Here is a 19,254-nt window from a genome sequence, read left to right on the forward strand (position 1 = left end):
CCCTCACTTACAACATACCGTTTTTATCTCTTGTCTCTAGCAGATATATAGATATATAATGTGGCTTTAAACACGATACACCACCTACCCTCTTAGTACAAACTCTGGAGTTGAGAACGTTTTCCTTCTCGGTCTCTCGATGCCACCAGTCATTGATTGCTGCTACGACCTCGAGGCACAGCTCAGGTAATCTCTCTCCCTCCCACTCACAGTGGATCTGGCCGGCGGATACAACCTGGGAACCATCAACCACGACTCCAAGATTGACTGGCTGGAACTCAATGAGACGGGGCGCAAGCTACTCTTCAGGGACAAGAAACTGCGGGTGAGGCAGCAGCAGCAGCTCAAAGTAACGGGCTGCCTAGAGCTATGCCTGTTTGATGTGCTCGCCCTGGGCAAAGGATGCCAAGCATTTTAATTGGGAATCCCTTTGGGAGCTTTTGACTGAAAAGTGACTCATTGTACTCAGATGTTTCGCTATGGTTTAGAATTTGTTGTTGAGGACCCAGTAGAGCTGAAATTCTAGTTTTGAAAGGTGCATTACTGCTCGGATTTGAGTTTATTTGAGTAACAGACCTGCTTCATGTGATTCCTTGCATCACTGCCTAATCCTCTAACTCTTCTCCTCTCTCTCTCTCTCTCTCTCTCTCTCTCTCTCTCAGCTCCACCTGTATGACATCGAGAGTAGTGTTAAGACCACAGTGTTGAGCTTCTGCTCCTACGTGCAGTGGGTTCCTGGCAGTGACGTGGTGGTGAGCCAGAACAGAGGCAACCTGTGTGTGTGGTACAACATCGACAGCCCAGAGAGAGCCACCATGTTCCCCCTCAGGGTGAGGGCAGGGGCAGGGGGGGGAGAGGGTCCGGCCAGCTCATATGCTACTGGCAGGGCTAACGTTAGTCACCGTGTGGTTAAACTACTGAGCTGACTACTGTCTGTTTATAGACCTTGAAGTTTAATACCCAATGTGACCGACTGTGTGCCGCTCTTCTTTTTCACCCCCCAGCCGCGCAGAAACATTCATTTAGTAATGCCTGTGTTCTTATTGTCCTCCTCTGTCTTGATGAACCTTTGATTAAGTCTCTGAGTGCAGTGAAAGGCACACAGTGTAATTATCTCCTAGCAGGTAGAACTATAAGGGCTGAGAATAGGGCTGATTTGGCCTCTCTGTTTTCCACAGGGGGATGTAGTGGATCTGGAGAGGTCCAATGGTAAGACAGAGGTGATCGTGACTGAGGGGGTCAACACTGTGTCCTACACCTTGGACGAGGGCCTTATCGAGTTTGGAACAGCTATTGACGATGGCGACTATTATAGGTTAGTATCTACCTTGTAAGAATGCCGTGGGTCTTTCAGAATCTACAAAAGTGGCAGCTTACAATGTATTACAATTCTAGTTGCTGAATTGGTTTTGATAAGATCCCTAATTGTGCAACATCCAGGGTGGAATTAATGTGGGTTTAGATTGCAACTATTTTGGTCCGCATTCCACACTCAATGCTGTGCCGCCTATTTGAAGTGCATGTAGTCTATTTGACAACTGCAACTTTTCTCCTTCAAAAAGGGGCTTAGGTGGTGGGGTCGTGGCAATGGGTGCTGTCGGCCCCTTTCTGAGCGGCTGAATTTTGTAGAAAATTTTACAAGCCACCATCTTGGCACTGTAGAGAAATGTGTGCATTTAAGACCATTTCATACAATGAATTCTATTCAATTGGCCATGGCTAATACTGTGTTATTTTGCTCAGACATACTCACAAAATGAATACTGCTATATTCATTGTTTTGGGAATCTTAAATTCTCCCTGACTATGTAGCTTTTATTTTGTTTTAGATTGTTAGTTTTCAAAGATTATATTATACAAATATATATATATATATATATATATATATATAGGTCCATTATCTTTTCTACATACTTTGTATATGTACATATTTAGTTGTTTAAGTTTACACCGGAAAAATTTTCCGTCCCGAAAATTCATTTGTACACCGTTTGGACTTGGGAGGACCGAAAAAATGCTTAGGCGGAAAAATCCCTGTGTTCAAACTGTCACCCTATAGCTGCAAAAAAGAGGGTTGTTTTTCTGTTGAATCTATTTTTTCTAGTTGCACTTTGTTGCTCTCTCCTGCTGTGAGTTGTCCCTGTGGATCGTCCTGCTGTGTGACTCACGTGTGTGTGTGTGTGTGTGTGTGTTCCCTCAGAGCTACAGCGTTCCTGGAGACTCTGGAGATGTCCTCAGAGACGGAGGCCATGTGGAAAACTCTGAGCAAACTGTCTCTGGAGGCCCGCCAGCTCCACATCGCAGAGAGGTCAGCACAACGGGGGACCACACGCATACTGCGTCACTCATGCCACAACATACACACACCCCACTCATGTCGTCGTGCGTGTCCCAAGGGGGCTCGGTAAAACCTAAACAACAGCACCGTTAGGCTTATCTTCTAATACAATCCTTTCTCTCGCTCTATCTCCGTTTTAACTTGTGAAAAGTGACTCGCCTCCCGTGAAGACGTTTAGCCCGGAGCAGCCCCCTCCCTCCTCAGTGTTTTTATCTGAGCTATGCGTATGTGACTGGGGGGGAGAAATAGTACAGCGCTAAGCAGTTCACCCAGAACTGAGAGTACTCTGTGTCACGTTGAAAGATGTGTCCCTGGCTACAAAAAGCTATCTCTCTCAATAGGACTCACTTAACTTACTCTGGTGGTGCTTACTTAAGCCTATTTTTTTTCTTTCACTTTTTTTGCGGGGTGAAAGTTAGATTTGACTGTAGCATGGCATCAATAATGCAGCGGCCGTTCCTGATGTATGGGGGTTGATTTGCATAAATCATGCAGAGGGGGAAAAAAAGGTTTTGTCTGGAGAGGAGAATGTAAATGAAGGAGGGTAGGTAGCTAAAAAGAGATGCTCCTCTTTTGATTGCGAACGCAGCTTATTAGCGTGATGCAACTTCCCTGAAAGCTGGTGAGACAGGCGGCCTAAGTTAGAAAGCCATTGAAATGTTCACCCCGGCGCTGGCTGAAGGCTGTTGATAGAACGCCCTTGGTGTTTGTTTTAGAGGTTATGTCAAGAGTTTTTGTCTGTACACATTTGTTTTTGCTGCGCCCTCGGTGTGCCTTAAGTTGTGTTGTGTGTTTTTTAGGTGCTTTGCTGCCTTGGGGGATGTCTCCAAAGCTCGCTTTCTGAACCAGACTAACAACATCGCTGACCAAGTCTCAAAGGAACACGTACGTACTGTAGTGTGTTGGTCTCTCATGCATCGCCGGTCCCCACCTCTCTTCATAACTGCCAGTAGATATACTGAGTAGTGTTAGAGGCTCTAGTTTGGGTCCATCGTCATCCAGGCCCTGAGTTGGAGGCAATCCAATCCAGGTGTCCCATCTGGGGCAACGGGGCTCAGCCCTGGGTGTCTGTTGGGGCCCCTGTGTGGGTCTCTCTGCCCCCTGGAGCATGGGCACATTGACACCCCTGCCAGCACAGCTGCTCCCTGACTGGCCAGGCCAGTCAATCCATCCATTGCATCCCTCTGCTCCACTGGGCTATTAAACTCCATTAATGCTAATCACACACATGCATGCCCACACGCGCACCCCCAGCACCTGTTTACCATTGTTGAATGCAGGGCGGCCTGCCCCAGTCTGATAGAAAGGACATGCCATTCCCTGTAGCCTTTCAGATACATTTTGAAGTTGGTCTTATGTGACACTTGCCTTGTCTAATCTCCAGGGTGGTGATGGTACCGAGTTTTACCAAGTCAAAGCACGCCTCGCCATGCTGGACAAGAACTACAAACTGGCTGAGATGTACTATATGGAGCAGGTAGGAGGGTGTAACTTGAATGGTGGAATGTCTGTATAACACTATACAACTCAATGAAGCGCTTGGTCTGTAGGGAAGGCATGAAGAGCCTCCCCAGTCTCACCGGGATGTGTGTCGCTGGGTTGTGTGACCGCTCTGTAGAATGCCATTGATGAGGTGATGGAGATGTATCAGGAGCTTCACATGTGGGACGACTGCATCGCTGTGGCTGAGTCCAAGGTAAACGAACACTGAGAGACTGTACTACCCGCACATGACATTGTTATTTTATCAGCTATCTGCAAGAAAAACAAACTAATAACAGAGATTTTCCTCCATGAAACTGTGCAACATAGCCCTTATTGAAGGAGTGTCTTCCCAGGGCCACCCAGAGCTGGACAACCTGCGTCACAGCTACTACCAGTGGCTGATGGAGACCAATCAGGATGAGAAGGCCGGCGAGGTCAAGGAGGGGGAGGAGGACTTCACGGGCGCCGTCAACCTCTACCTCAAGGCGGGCCTACCGGCCAAGGCCGCCCGATTGGCTATGAGCCGCGAGGAGCTGGTCACCAACCCTGACGTCATCAACAGGATCGCGGCTGCCCTCATCAAGGGAGAGTTCTATGAGAGGGTGGGTGTCATGACCGCTGCAAAATCACATCGCGCACTCAGCGGCTGTCATTACACTAGGCTTCTTCAAGACGAGTATCGCTTGTCTTCCAGCGAAAGAGTAAAAGTCTTAATGGAATGAGGTGAAAGGTTGCTTAGATCCCGTCTCATGCGCTCCTGATGGAGAGGTTCTGAGTGACTCGGCTTGATTGTTTCGCAGTGTGATTTGTGTGTGATAGAGAAGTTGGTTTGTCTCTGGTAAGGCAGGTGAAGTTGGTGCAGAGAGAGACAGATGTGTTCTAGCTCAGTGTCTCTGTGTACAGCGTGAACCTTTGTTTCCTGCCTGTGTCTCTGTGGTGGATGACTCTCCTCTCCTCAGAGCCGATGTCAGGGAAAGTGTATGTCTGTCTAAAGGATGTGTCTGGGAGGATGTTAGTCAGCCTTCTGTTTTTCTCTCTATCTGCTCTATTTCTCTTGCTCTCTCTGAATGTCTCTCTCTTTCGCTCTTTCTCTCTCTCTGTTTCATTTTCTTTCTGCTCTTGAACCATCTGGTTATGGACCAGAGGTGCTTTAAGTGACTTAATGAGAGGGAGGAAGTTGAGTAACTAAGTAACTTTCCTCTCTCCCATGATCAGGCAGGAGATCTGTTTGAGAAGATCAGGAACAACCAGAGGGCTCTGGACTGCTACCGCAAGGGCAACGCCTTCAGGAAAGGTAGGCCTGACACAGCACTGAGGGTGAATATAAGAATGAATATCACCCATGTGTAGTGGATAGGACGATACCATTCATACAGTATGTATTAGTTATTTAGTAAATAGTCCAGTCATTATGAGTTTGGAGAATAAATTGTGAACTGTATTGACGTTAATGTAACTGTGACGTCTTTCCCTGAGCGTAGCTGTGGAGCTGGCTCGTGTTGCCTTCCCTGCTGACGTGGTGAAACTGGAGGAGGCCTGGGGAGACTACCTGGTCCAGCAGAAACAACTGGACGCCGCCATCAACCACTATATAGAGGCTGGGTGAGTCAGCGCTGCTGTCTGCCCATCACTTACTACAAGGAGGGAGGGAGGAAGAGAGGTGTAGAGGGAGTGATAGAGTGACGGATAGAGATGAAAGGAGTGGGAGGCAGGAGGAGGTGGTGCGAAGGGTTTGTTTATAGTGAAGTGAATGATTCATTTCCTGTGTAATCAAATGGAGGTGTTGTTCATTAGGCAGCGCAGGGCTCCAGTCCCCAGGGTAGGCTGCTTTAGATAGCACACTGGATGCTCATTGGATGGCTGGCCCTCTGGTAATACTGTGGTGGTCTGACTGACTGGCATAATGGGCCTCGCTAAAGCTCCATCCCCTACTAATCACTTACTGCTGGGAATCAACACAGGAATCAACTGAAGAAATAACCAATAAAAGTGGTTTGACAGGATTGTAACATTGAGTCTTAATTGCCATTCTAGTCTTAATTGCTCCATGGTTGGGCTGGACATAGCCTATTAGTTGTTCCAAGTGGATGAATAAAGTTGCTATGTATTGTATTCTTTGATTAGTTCTATGTCCTTTGATGGTGCATACGCCTCCTCTCGCCCTCTCCTCTACCCCCCTCTTCTCCTCTCCTCTACCCCCCTCTTCTCCTCACTATCGTAGCTGTTCCTCGAAGGCCATCGAGGCTGCCATAGGGGCTCGCCAGTGGAAGAAGGCGGTCCATATCCTGGAGTTACAGGAAGACCGGTCAGGAGGGAAGTACTACCTGAAGATAGCCCAGTACTACGCCTCCATCCAGGAGTACGAGGTAAGAGGAGGGAGGGAAGGAAAGAAACGCAGGCTTATTCCGACTGTTCTGATGAGTCGGGGGCCTTGCAACGTGGCAGCTGGTGATGCCTGCTTATTCCAGACCTGACTCCCTGCTGCCTCTGTGCTGCATGTTTGCATAATTTAATTCAAGTATTGATGCATTACTTACTTTGAGAGCTGGAATCCACAGAAAGGAATGTACAGTATGTCTCTCTCTGTGCGAACCCAGGTTGCAGAGCCCCTGTTTGTGAAGGGAGACCACATCAAAGATGCCATCGATATGTACACGGTGGCTGGGAGGTGGGAGCAGGCTCATAAGGTATGCATCCTCCTCAATGTCCCGTCTTATCATCTGGCTCGCCCAGCTTAAAATGGCAGGCAATTGATTGTAACAGGATACACGTCTGTGCTTTCTATGTTTAGTTGTGACAGGCCTGTGTGTTCTTTTATAGTGGGATGTTATGCACAGTGAATTGGAATGACAATCACAGTGAGTTAAAGTGACGCTTGGTACGATGTCCATGCACACTCACACACATTGTGTCCTAGCTGGCAGCGAAGTGTATGACCCCAGAGGACGTGTCGACTCTGTACATCAGCCGAGCCCAGGACCTGGAGGGAGAGGGGAAATACAAGGAGGCAGAAAGGTAACCTCTCTCTTTCTTTCTACCTCATCTCTTCCTCCCCACTCCCTCTCTCTTCCTCCCCACTCTTCTTCTTTTCCTCTCTCTCTCTCCATCCTTTATCATTCATTACCCTCCTCTGTTTTCAACCCGTATCGACCAAAACCCTGCTGCCAAATTAATTATGGATTTTATCACGGGCAAAGTTTGCTGACATTGGGCTACAGGGGCCTGATTTAACAGTCACTTTATCCAGAACATTGTCTGTTGCAGTTCAGGTCAAGGTTCTACTGCAACAAATTGACAAACAAAAGTGTTCAATTGCTGTGCATTGATAGCAAATTGGACTTTAATAAGGTGCCCTGGCTGCATTGTGTCTGAAACATAATCATTACACCTAACTGAACAACCCCTCTCGCCCTCTAAAGGAGCCTGTGCCTTTCCATATTAGACAGAGTCATCTCCCTCACACGCTGCCAGCCTGCCACAAAGACAGTGTCACCACGTGCCCCCAACTCTGTGTCATCCCAATACTTGTCTCTTTTATTGATCTCTACTGTGACAAATGTGGAGCAGAATTCATCATCAGCAAAGGGCAACTTCATTTTGTGATGAGAAGTTATATTTTCTGCTCATGCTTAATTTGCGGTTAATGTAATCAGAGATTAAGAATGACTACATTTTAGTGCATAGCAATGCAATCAACTGTGTGTGTGTGTGACTGGAATATTCGCAGGCTGTTTGCGACAGTGGAGGAGCCGGACCTGGCCATCACCATGTATAAGAAGAACAAGATGTTTGACGACGTGATTCGACTGGTGGCCAAACATCACCCAGACCTGCTGTCTGAGACTCACCTGCACCTTGCCAAGGTCAGAGATAGGGGGCGCTGTCTAAAGAAAAAACATAAATATCATATTGGTATCATTTTGAAAGAAATCTTATGAGATGGACTGAAGGCGATTTAGATCAGACAGGATAATTAGTTGGTCAGGTTACTGAGTGCGTTATCTAATATTTATTCCAGGAGTTGGAGACAGAATCCAGGTTTTCAGAAGCGGAGTACCACTATATGGAGGGCCAGGAGTGGAAGGGTGCAGTCAACATGTACCGTGTCAACGACATGTGGGAGGAGGCCTACAGGGTATGTGTCCACGTTAGAGCCTGAACGTTATGTTATTTTTTTGTGTAACGATATATCGGTCGGGCTCTAGCCCACATCACAAGTTGACTTTCGTCTCTCGCTGAGAGTCCCTGAGATACTGAGTGTCTGTGAACAGCAGGACAGTGTGACAGTGTGATTATGACGCCCCTGGCTTGGCCTGTAATGCCGTATCGAGGACAGTGGTCTGTGCTAACACAGCAGCACAGGATGGACGTGTTACACTGCAAGACCTCTCACTGCTTACAGGCCTCCTAACACTCTCTGTAAAAACATCACCACCTGGCTGCAACTCTGCTACTTCGGCTTCCTCTTTTCTGGCCCTCCACTATAGAGGCACATACACTGAGTGTACAAAACCTTAGGAACACCTTCCTAATATTGATTGGACCCTTTTTCCCCTCAGAACAGCCTCAATTTGTCGAGGCATGGACTCGACAAGGTGTCGAAAGCGTTCCACAGGGATGCTGGCCCGTGTTTACTCCAATGCTTCCAACAGTTGTGTTAAGTTGGCTGGAAGTCCTTTGGGTGGTGGATCGTTCTTGATACACACGGGAAACTGTTGAACTTGAAAAACCCAGCAGCGTTGCAGTTCTTGAAACATTCAAACCGGTGCGCCTGGCACCTACTACCATACCCTGTTCAAAGGCACTTAAATATTTGGTCTTGCCTATTCACCCTCTGAATGGCACACATACACAATCCATGTCTCAATTGTCTCGAGGCTTAAAAATCCTTCTTTAACCTGTCTCCTCCCCTTCATTTACACTGATGGAAGTGGACGTAACAAGTGACATCAATAAGGCATCATAGCTTTCACCTGGATTCACCTGGTCAGTCTATGTCATGGAAAGAGCTCCTAAAAGTTCCTAATGTTTTGTACACTCAGTATAAACGCACACCCTCTTTAATTAACACTCAGTTGCACATCCATTTATTAAGAGCTTCACTACAAAAATGTCATTCATCTTGCTCTCTCTACAGCGATCTCCTCTCTCACAGTTTCTCTCTCCTTTACTCTGTCTCTCCCCTATTTGGCTCGCTCCCTGCTCTCAGCATGTGCAGTGAGCGACACGTGAGGTGGTTGATGGTGGGAGCCTCGGGCGTATGAATCTGTTGTTCCTAATCCTCTTCCCCTCCTACGTGTGTGGCAGGTGGCGAAGAGCCATGGGGGAGCCAGTGCCCATAAGCAGGTGGCCTACCTGTGGGCCAAGAGTCTGGGAGGGGAGGCTGCCGTCAAACTGCTCAACAAGTTTGGTCTGTTGGAGACTGCCATCGACTTTGCAGCAGACAACTGGTGAGCAGATCAATGCACTGGACTGCACTTTACTGTACTGCCTAGAACCCCATGCTCGTCAATATTGCTTTCATGTTTACGAGGTGATTAGGAATGTCCCTGTAGTCAAGTGTCCATCGCTGGGAGGTACTTGAAGTATCTGATGTATTTGTTCTGTGATTGACTCAGTACGAAGCCTAAGCAATAGCCTAAAAAGTTAAGCAATACAGAATTTTAAAATGTCTTTATTTTAGCTTTTATTGTGGTGTATTACTCATAGTCTGAAGCATTGAAAACTATAGGCATAAGCTGTTTAAGACCTTCCCCATTCGTTCCTAGGACTCAGTATTAATGAAACTGCTGTACCTCTGTGACCTTGACTAGGGGACCGGTTTTGACCCTTCTCTTGTCCTCCTCTCAGCGCCTTTGACTTTGCCTTTGAGCTGGCTCGTCTCTCCACCAAGAACAAGATCCCTGAGATCCACCTGAAAAACGCCATGATGCTGGAGGATGAGGTAACATATACACACACACACACACACCACTTCCAACTCCTCCTCCCAATCCCAGTCACACACTCATTGTCATTCAAGGTTACTCTACAGCTTGCATCGTCTCAGAGATTCAAAAATATTTACTCCGTTGCCTGCCGAAATTTGGGTCTGAGCGCAGTGTTTCTCCCTTCTCCAGCCATTTAAATGTCACACATACATTATTAATCCCTCCGCCACCGAGCACTGAGCCGTGATGTTTCATTTTTCAAGGGCAAGTTCGCCGAAGCCGAGTCGGAGTTCATCAAAGCGGGGAAGCCAAAAGAGGCAGTGCTGATGTAAGTGTATCAGGAGTTTTTCTCTTGCTAGCTAGCGAGTGGTGTTGGCATGTGTCCCCTACAGAAGTCACAGCTTCAAGCCTTCCTGAGTCGACTTCAAAAGGAGCGCTGGTGCCAGCACAGCTCTTGCCTCTTCCCCGTCAGAACTTCCCCTCACTTCTCTGTACATTGGTTATAGACCACCTATTAAGTGAGTGTGAGATGATGTGGTGGTGCAGGCAGACAGGTTTGGTTGGAGGGGCGCTCAACTCTCACACAGGTAGCAGAGGAACTGGAGCCCTGTCACTGAGATGGTTTGATTTCTGCTTCCTGGAGAGGGGTGGGGTGTATAGGGTGGGAGAGAACTGTACTCTATACTGTAGACAGACCTACAGTATAACAGGGCTACTGGAAGATCACAACATTAGTGTTTTTAGTGGCATATCGTCTAGCTAATATAAACTGGAGTTGGAGCCCTTTAATCTGTGAATAACAAGTATTTCAGAGAGTGTTTGCTGTCTGCAATCTGATAAACAAAACGTTGAACTTGAACCTGTAACAACATGAGGGAGGTTAAATTACAGCCTGGTGTGTCCCTTCCAGGTATGTCCATAACCAGGACTGGGTTGGAGCCCAGAGGGTGGCGGAGGCCAACGACCCTGACAGTGTATCAGATGTGCTGGTGGGCCAGGCCAAGTTCTGCTTCGAACAGAAGGACTTCCAGAAGGCTGAGGCCTTCCTCCTCAGGGCTCAGAGGCCAGAGCTGGCCATCAAGTATTACAAAGTAAGAGACTGTGTGTTTCTCAATACGCGTGCTAATATTCCCAGGATTGTTGAATTGTTGTAATATGATGCAACCACTTAAAAACCGCTGCAAAATGTATTGCAAACAATGGTGGCTGGTTTTGAGCTGAAGCGAGCTAAAATCTTCTCTGACTTCGGAATGAAAAGTTGCCTACTCACATCTCATATGTTGCCTGACTACAATATTTGATCTCGACACCTTAATAAATACATGCTGTGTTCATTTCGATATCTTTAACTACCTACAATGTCCACTGTAGCATGGGAGTGTGCAGTGCGTCTCAAATGTACATTTTTATGCGTTCTACTAAAGTCTCCATATAGACTTCCATTTAAAAAAATGGACTGGTACCAAGGGACCTTCAGACACCTGTGGGCGACCTAGAGCAAAACAACCGACATGTACAGTGCCTTCGGGAAGTATTCAGACCCCTTGACTTTTTCCACATTTTGTTACATATTCTAAAATGGATTAAATAAACAAAGTTCCTCAGCAATTTACATACAGTACCCATGGAGTCCACCTGTGATTAATTCAATTGATTGGACATGATTTGGAAAGGCACAGACCTGTCTATAAGATCCCACAGATGACAGTGCATGTCAGAGCAAAAAACAAGTAATGAGGTAGAAGGAATTGTCCGTAGTGATCCGAGACAGGATTGTGTTGAGGCACAGATCTGGGGAAGGGTACCAAAACATTTCTGCAGCATTGAAGGTCCCCAAGAACACAGTGGCCTCCATCATTCTTAAATGGAAGAAGTTTGGAACCACCAAGACTCTTCCTAGAGTTGGCCGCCCAGCCAAACTTAGCAATCGAGAGAGAAGGGCCTTGGTCAGGGAGGTGACCAACAACCGGAAGGGTCACTTTGACAGAGCTCCAGAGATCCTCTGTGGAGATGGGATAACCTTTAGAGGACAGCCATCTCTGCAGCACTCCACCAACAAGGCCTTTATGGTAGAGTGGCCAGACGGAAGCCACTCCTCAGTAAAAGGCACATGACAGCCCGCTTGGAGTTTGCCAAATGGCACCTTAAGACTCTCAAACCATAAGAAATAAGATTCTTTGGTCTGATGAAACCAAGATTGAACTCTTTGGCCTGAATGCCAAGCATCACGTCTGGAGGAAGCCTGGCACCATCCAGTTTTTCAGCAGCAGGAACTGGGAGACAATTCAGGATTGAGGCAAAGATGAACGGAGCAAAGTACAGAGAGATCCTTGATGAAAGCCTGCTCCTGAGCGCTCAAGACCTCTGGGGTGAAGGTTCACCTTCCAACAGGACAATGACCCTAAACACACAGCCAACTCAACGCACTAGTGGCTTCGGGAAAAGTCTCTGAATGTCTTTGAGTGGCTCAGCCAGAACCTGGATTTGAACACGATCGAACATCTCTGGAGAGACCTGAAAATAGCTGTGCAGCAACGCTCCCCATCCAACCTGACTGAACTTGAGAGGATCTGCAGAGAAGAATGGGAGAAACTCCCCAAATACTGGTGTGGCAAGCTTGTAGCGTCATACCCAAGAAGACTCAAGGCTGTAATCGCTGCCAAAGGTGCTTCAACAAAGTACTGAGTAAAGGGTCTGAATACTTATGTAAATGTTATATTTTAGTATTTTTTTCTAAAAACCTGTTTTTTGCTTTATCATTATGGAGTATTGTGTGTAGATTGATGATTTAATTTAATAACTTTTAGAATAAGGCTGTAACGTAACAAAATGTGGAAAAAGTCAAGGGCTCTGAGTACTTTCTGAAGGCACTGTACGTGTTTGGGAGAGTCTCACCTTTCCACAGAGGGTCATATTAGCGTGTAGTCCAAAGTGTTCAGACGCTACAGGCAGAAGTTGGTAGATCAGCTGTACCGACTTCAGACGTGTCCCAAGACACTCGTAGAGCAAAACAGAGAAATTCATGGTGTTCATCTTTCTATAGAGGGGTCATAATAGTTTGTAGGCCAAACTGATGACTTTGTGAGAAGATCGATTTTCGTGATGTCTCATGGTCTGACAAACACCGCTCTAGCTTTGTCACCTTTCTGCGGAAGTGTAACATCGGCAGATACGGTGGATTGAGAAGCGTCCAATGGAACAAAACAAATATCTCTAGTTTAAACTGCCAGATTTTTTTATGGGGATTAATGTATTATGTTGATAAAATTTCCGCGGAGGCGCAGACATCGACTCTAGGTTTTTTTTTAATCACAGGGTTCATAATCTAGTCAATTCACCATTCCCTGTGTTCTGCTATCTGGTGGTAGCTTTACAGAGAACACTGCAGGTTAAACAGAATGTTTTCATTCCATAATTCACGCTGGTTGTTTGGCTGGATGTGCTTCGCAGAGTTTGGTGCCCCCTGGTACTGAGTGTTGTTGTGTTGTCTCAGGACGCGGAGATGTGGATTGATGCCATGCGGATCTGTAAAGAGTACCTCCCCAACAAGCTGAGCGTCCTCCAAGAGGAGTACGAGAAGGAGGCTACCAAGAAGGGCTCCCGGTGAGCAAAACACACAATAACATCTGTGTTTTTTACATCACATGTTCCTGGTTATTTTAACGTTTTAATAACTCTTGTTTGTGGTCTTGGAGAGGCAGAGAAAATGTGTCTCGATGTTACATGTTAAACGAGAAAGAGAAGAAAGAAAGGGCTATGTACACACCGCTGTGTTGTGGTCTGTTATTAATCTAGATGCGCATTGGGTCGATGCGTTATTAAAACATGGCAGCATTTTATCCTAAATTAAATCCATAATGAGCAGCTAATTAAAGTGCAGACACGCAGCGCCTCCATCCGTCTCCGACCATCATTTCCCTGCTTTTAATGACTTGTGGGAAAACATCAAAGGCATGTCAAAAGGACAGGGGAAAAAAGGAAAGTAGGACATTTATTTTGCACAGTCTTCAGTTCAGGCCCCAATTGAGAGTAATTCGGCCCTCTTGTACTGTCAGTCATGCTCAGTTGAGAGCCAGAACTCTCTAACACATGTTGCCTTTCACTTTGACTCTTGTCTCTGTCTTTAACATCACAAGGGTTGGGTTTGTAGCGCAGTGGAGGAGAGATCTAAGATTTTAATGGGGGGAGTCTGTGTGCAGTGCACTGTGTAGAGCAGGGGTGTCAAAGAGACAGCCAACAAGGGGGTCCAATTGGGGGGTGAAAACAAACTCAATATACTTTATAATGACTAAAACCAAACCGAAACAGTGTATAAATGATAATAGACCTACGTTCATACAGTTTCTTGAATGTGTCCAGCTCACTAATAATCACTGAAATGAAAGCTAGACAGTCAGGGAGCATTAAAAAAAGATGGATAGAGGACCATTTTTTGCACGTTTTGACAGCGAGAAAACATAACACATTTTCAGTGCGGCCATCCGGACCTTGTTGAAGACCGAATGTGGCCCCCGGGGGCAAAATGTCTTGTATTTGCCTTCACAGTAGTGTCTTAGAATACTTCCTTAACTTTAACATCAACAGACATGTACAGTTTTATTTCTGTTCTTAGAATGGGCTTCCAAGTCTTTCATTCCAGCTCTGTTATTCCCTACACATCCATCTGGTCCCTCGATTACTTAACAATGCAGCTCAGTTATAGTTAATTCATAGTGTCAAGGTTCTGTGTTTGTGTGTTCTGTGTGTGTGTGTGCAGAGGGGTTGAAGGCATAGTGGAGCAGGCCAAGGAATGGGAGCTGTCTGGGGAGTACGCCCGGGCTGTGGAGTGTTACCTCAAGGTCAAGGACTCCACCAACGGGCCCCTTATGGAGAAGTGCTGGATGAAGGTGTACAAAAGAACTCCAGGACTGGCAATGAATGTCACTATAGCCTAACCCACACGTGCTGTCCTTACAAACCGACTGGTGTATGACACAAGCCTCTATCTGTGGCCCTGGATGACTGTCGTGCCATGTGATGTTCCCTGTGTGTTTCTGTGACCCAGAGTGTAGAGCCTCAATGTTTCCTGTGTATGTGACCTCCCCCAGGCTGCTGAGTTGGCCATCAAGTTCTTGACCCAGGAGAGGGCTGTGGATGTCATCCACTCTGTGGGCCCTCGCCTCACCCAGCTCAGGAAGTACAGCGCTGTAAGTCACCACACACTTCCTGCTGTTGATCCCTCAATACTGACAGGCTTTTGATATTGATTATTTTGTGTTATTTTGTAAATGCATGGTTTTAGGCTGCTGTATGTGAAATTCTATTGGGAAAAAAGCTTTTTAGAAAGTATATTATTATTGAGTGTAGCAGACAGGTATCCAACAAATGTTTTTGTAGACAGGACCCCTGTGTCCCTGTTAAAAATATTTATTGGACAAAACTACATTCAGAAACAGCTTTTATTAATCTAAAGGGGTGTGTGGAGGCCGTTCTGCCAACGGAAAGCGACGGTTTTGGTGCGAGTGTGTTGATTGAAAAAAAGACTTCCCAAAACCAAGGCGTCTATGTTTTATGCCTCGTCTCTGGCGTCCTTCAAGAAATCTTTTGAGTCTCCAAATGTTGTATTTTCCTCAGGCGGCTGAGCTGTACCTCAACCTGGACCTCATTAAGGAAGCCATAGATGCATTCATTGAGGGAGAAGAATGGAACAAAGCCAAGAGAGTGGCCAAGGAGCTGGATCCAAGGTGAGCTTGTCGGCCAGGCCCACCACTACGGCTCTGCCTAACAACAAGCCTAGCCGGCTAGAATACCTCATCTGTCATTAGGCTACAGAAAGAGAAAACACACAGAGGCCTCACAGGCACCAGTCAGCTGTTGTTGCCTCTTAAAAACAACACAAGGCCTAGGACAGAGGTAGCTCCAGACCTCTAGTTAATGAATGGGATGAGATTCCTGTTTCATCTATTCTGTATGTTACATTATAGTCATTTAGGATCTTATCCAGACTGAATGACAATAGCTAACTTTACAGTGGTTTAGCAATTTATTGTATTTTGTTGAAGCCTATTTGATTAGACAATGTGATTGCGAAATTCACACGGCTGTTGTCATGCTTGACTTAGCCTTGTCTCAACATCCCTGCTTGCTCCCACTTATTACTGTGATGCCAGTCTCATTATGCTGCTTTAGTACAGTGCATTTGTGTTGTGATTTGTCTATCTGGGGACTATTACATGGTTGCATTGCTTTCATGTACTCCAGCTCCTGAACAGTCATTATCCTACATAATGGAGGATCATTTACTTTCCTTCTACATTGTGTGTCTATCCTAACGGCTATATCTGTTGGAGGCTTGAAACACTCAAAAAATTCAACTCTGGCTGAAAATTATAGTCCTTATCATATACTGTAGCTGTTTTATTTGATTCTTGATTGTTTGCCGTTTTCAAGCGCTTTGAGATTAAGTTAAATACCTTTTAATTTTAATATATTCGTGTAGGTTTGAAGATTATGTGGACCAGCGATACAAAGAACACCTGAAGAACCAAGGCAAAGCAGATTCGGTAAGTAGCTACAATTTAACGATAATACGTATCGCAAATAATAAGCCAATTTCTCAGTTGTGCTTAGCAAGTACAGTATAACTTACAATATCCATTTTTTAAGAATAAGCTTGTGATTTTTGCGGTGGTGTATTGTAAGACGTCCTATCATGCCACAGTGTATGCCCACCTCTAATTCCTCAACTCTCCCTGCCTCATCCTGCTCTGCCCCCTACTGTTGGTAGGAGATCATTGAGATGGTGGCCTATATTCCATCCACTCAGAAATAAGAGCTGAATAACAAAACGGATCCACAGTCCTTGTTCTCTTTGTTTTGCCACATCAATGTGGCTCAGTAGCACTGATGTCTCTAGTTGAATAAGGAAGTCTGCCTGGTGAAAAGAGAATGGCATATTTCGAAGGACTGTGTGTATTGTCTACATAATGCACCAAGACTTCATAATGTGGGTGTTTGTAACCATCCATTACCTTAATAAACTACCAAATGTCCTTCTGTAGTAGTTTTTCTAGATAACTCTTAACCACTAAATGGTGATCTTCTCTGGTTCTAGCTGGTAGGAGTGGATGTCATGGCAGCTCTGGACATGTATGCTGAGAGAGGCCAATGGGAGAAGTGCATAGAGACTGCTTCCAAACAAGTACTGAGTCTACCGTCAACACTCCTCCTTTTAGTTTCATTGTCTTTCATCCTTTTCGCTGTATCTTCAGTTTTATTCCCTTACTGTTTATATTTCTGTAATATTTGTAGAATTACAAGATCCTCCACAAGTATGTGGCCCTGTACGCCACCCACCTGATCAAAGAGGGCCATGCAGAAAAGGCCCTGAATCTGTACGCCCAGCACGGAGCCCCAGCCAACCCCCAGAATTTCAACATCTACAAGAGGATGTTCCTGGACCTGCTGAACCTGCTGGGTCGAGACAGCGCTGAGTCCTTCCGCATGTGGGCTGACCTGAGAGACGTCATGCTTCTGCTGGTGAGTACAGGACCAGAGAGAGACAGGGGACTATAGTGACAGTATCTGGTCACAGTGTATAATGACCATATATGATGTGTAAGGGTCCTTTTTTTCATGGTCTCGTTGTCTAATCTGTTTGCAGTGTGAGAACCTGACCAAGTCTTCGGAGGCCAACTCTCCTGCCCACGAAGAGTTTGAGCAGATGCTGCTGATCTCTCACTACTACGCCACGCGATCCGCTGCCAACGGGGTTGACCTGGTATATATACTGTACTCATCTTTTATTTTACTCAGCCTGTTTTTGTATAGTATTAGCTGTGGTACACACTCACGTCCCCCATCACTCTCCTCCCCATCCCTTCAGGTCAGCGTGGCTGCCAAGCTGTCCATTTCCCTGCTGCGCCACACGGAGCTCATCCCAGCTGACAAGGCCTTCTACGAGGCAGGCATGGCTGCCAGGGTAAGATAACTGCTCGTATGAGCCTCAGCCAATCACGGGAAGCAGAGAGGGGCTTGGGGGGTTGGTGTTGCTAGCCCCATGGGAAATATTCGGATCAATGTCCCCTGAGTCTGTCTGTGCTCCAGGTAGACCCATTGGAAGTGTTATGAATAATTTTGTGCCCAGACTGCATTGTGAAGTAGCCTATCGTCCCACGTTAAAAATGAAATTATTTTGGGAAATGTAAAATCTGTTTTTTTCAACTTCATTATTGGCATTTAGTTGTGAATGTCAGGTTGATGATGATAAATGTGATTCTCTCTACAGGCTTTGGGCTGGGAGAACATGGCCTTTATTTTCCTCAACCGCTTCCTGGATCTGTCTGATGTGAGTCTCCACCCAGCTTTACCTGAGGGGGTTTCACCTCAGCGTTAGCTGAGGGGGTTTCACCTCAGCGTTAGCTGAGGGGGTTTCACCTCAGCGTTAGCTGAGGGGGTTTCACCTCAGCGTTAGCTGAGGGGGTTTCACCTCAGCGTTAGCTGAGGGGGTTTCACCTCAGCGTTAGCTGAGGGGGTTTCACCTCAGCGTTAGCTGAGGGGGTTTCACCTCAGCGTTAACTGGGGGGGTTTCACCTCAGCGTTAACTGGGGGGGTTTCACCTCAGCATTAACTGGGGGGGTTTCACCTCAGCTTTATCTGAGGGGGTTTCACCTCAGCGTTAACTGGGGGGGTTTCACCTCAGCTTTACCTAGAGCTGCAGACTTTTTCATTGAGCATAAAATCTTCACAAGTAGCTTATATGATCGATAGCAATATCGATTTCATCATAACAACAGTGGTATGAGTAACTATCCCACATCACATTTTTGCTTTATCCATTGTGTTTTAATTAGATTGTTTGAAGAAGAGATAGTGAGTGAATGTTGTCTTGATGCCTGTTGTCTGTGTTGTGGTGTTTCCAGGGGATAGAGGAAGGAAACTTAGATACTCTGGACCATTCTGATTTCCAAGACACTGACATCCCCTTCGAGGTTCCTTTCCCTGCTAAGCTACACGTCACTGTAAGGCACAAATAGATTTTTTGCTGTGTCATTATAATGTCTTATAACATGACAGGTCTGAAATGTTGTGGTCATGTGACTGCCCTGTGCCAGTGTTAGTTTGATAGCTCTATATCATTGTGTGGTTATATTGTTGCCTTTGTTATGTTACTATATAATGACTGTGTGTAATGTTGCTGTACTGGGACTATCCTGTGACAATAGGCTGCGATTGTATTATGGTATGAGGCTGTTGTTGATCTTGTTGTCGTGTCCCAGGATGCCCAGCGTGAGGAGATCCGTGACTGGGTGTTGACGGTGTCCATGGACCAGCGGGTGGAGCAGGTGCTGCCCAAAGACGAGAGGGACACCTACGAAGCCTCTTTACTGGCAGCAAACACGGGCATCCGCTCCCTGCCCTGCGTCATCACAGGTAGGTGGGAGAACCCCCCTACAGAGCACCTTACCCTCTCCCGTCTCTATTGCATTACCCTGGTGTCTGGGACTGTGCCATATCTACTCC

General features: G+C 46.3%; 1 protein-coding gene across 2 annotated transcripts in view; it reads left to right on the forward strand.

The window, feature by feature from the left end:
- Positions 1 to 19,254, forward strand: part of ift172 (intraflagellar transport 172) — a 28,734-nt gene that overhangs the window by 6,886 nt on the left and 2,594 nt on the right. Inside the window, exons 15-45 of one of the 2 annotated variants that reach the window (XM_055885012.1) lie at positions 213 to 325; positions 663 to 830; positions 1,179 to 1,315; positions 2,201 to 2,308; positions 3,139 to 3,223; positions 3,723 to 3,815; positions 3,957 to 4,034; positions 4,177 to 4,425; positions 5,039 to 5,117; positions 5,305 to 5,425; positions 6,045 to 6,189; positions 6,421 to 6,510; positions 6,741 to 6,838; positions 7,551 to 7,686; positions 7,842 to 7,958; positions 9,131 to 9,273; positions 9,674 to 9,767; positions 10,017 to 10,081; positions 10,664 to 10,844; positions 13,247 to 13,356; positions 14,510 to 14,639; positions 14,841 to 14,939; positions 15,367 to 15,476; positions 16,232 to 16,295; positions 16,847 to 16,933; positions 17,044 to 17,271; positions 17,396 to 17,512; positions 17,618 to 17,713; positions 18,020 to 18,079; positions 18,654 to 18,752; positions 19,011 to 19,164. In XM_055885012.1, the coding sequence (XP_055740987.1) occupies positions 213 to 325; positions 663 to 830; positions 1,179 to 1,315; positions 2,201 to 2,308; positions 3,139 to 3,223; positions 3,723 to 3,815; positions 3,957 to 4,034; positions 4,177 to 4,425; positions 5,039 to 5,117; positions 5,305 to 5,425; positions 6,045 to 6,189; positions 6,421 to 6,510; positions 6,741 to 6,838; positions 7,551 to 7,686; positions 7,842 to 7,958; positions 9,131 to 9,273; positions 9,674 to 9,767; positions 10,017 to 10,081; positions 10,664 to 10,844; positions 13,247 to 13,356; positions 14,510 to 14,639; positions 14,841 to 14,939; positions 15,367 to 15,476; positions 16,232 to 16,295; positions 16,847 to 16,933; positions 17,044 to 17,271; positions 17,396 to 17,512; positions 17,618 to 17,713; positions 18,020 to 18,079; positions 18,654 to 18,752; positions 19,011 to 19,164 (3,654 nt within the window). The remainder of the gene's footprint in view (positions 1 to 212; positions 326 to 662; positions 831 to 1,178; positions 1,316 to 2,200; positions 2,309 to 3,138; positions 3,224 to 3,722; positions 3,816 to 3,956; positions 4,035 to 4,176; positions 4,426 to 5,038; positions 5,118 to 5,304; positions 5,426 to 6,044; positions 6,190 to 6,420; positions 6,511 to 6,740; positions 6,839 to 7,550; positions 7,687 to 7,841; positions 7,959 to 9,130; positions 9,274 to 9,673; positions 9,768 to 10,016; positions 10,082 to 10,663; positions 10,845 to 13,246; positions 13,357 to 14,509; positions 14,640 to 14,840; positions 14,940 to 15,366; positions 15,477 to 16,231; positions 16,296 to 16,846; positions 16,934 to 17,043; positions 17,272 to 17,395; positions 17,513 to 17,617; positions 17,714 to 18,019; positions 18,080 to 18,653; positions 18,753 to 19,010; positions 19,165 to 19,254) is intronic. The other variant, XM_055885013.1, reaches the window with a different exon arrangement.

Source organism: Salvelinus fontinalis, chromosome 27 (genome assembly GCF_029448725.1).
Source record: "Salvelinus fontinalis isolate EN_2023a chromosome 27, ASM2944872v1, whole genome shotgun sequence".
NCBI classification, from domain to species: domain Eukaryota; kingdom Metazoa; phylum Chordata; class Actinopteri; order Salmoniformes; family Salmonidae; genus Salvelinus; species Salvelinus fontinalis.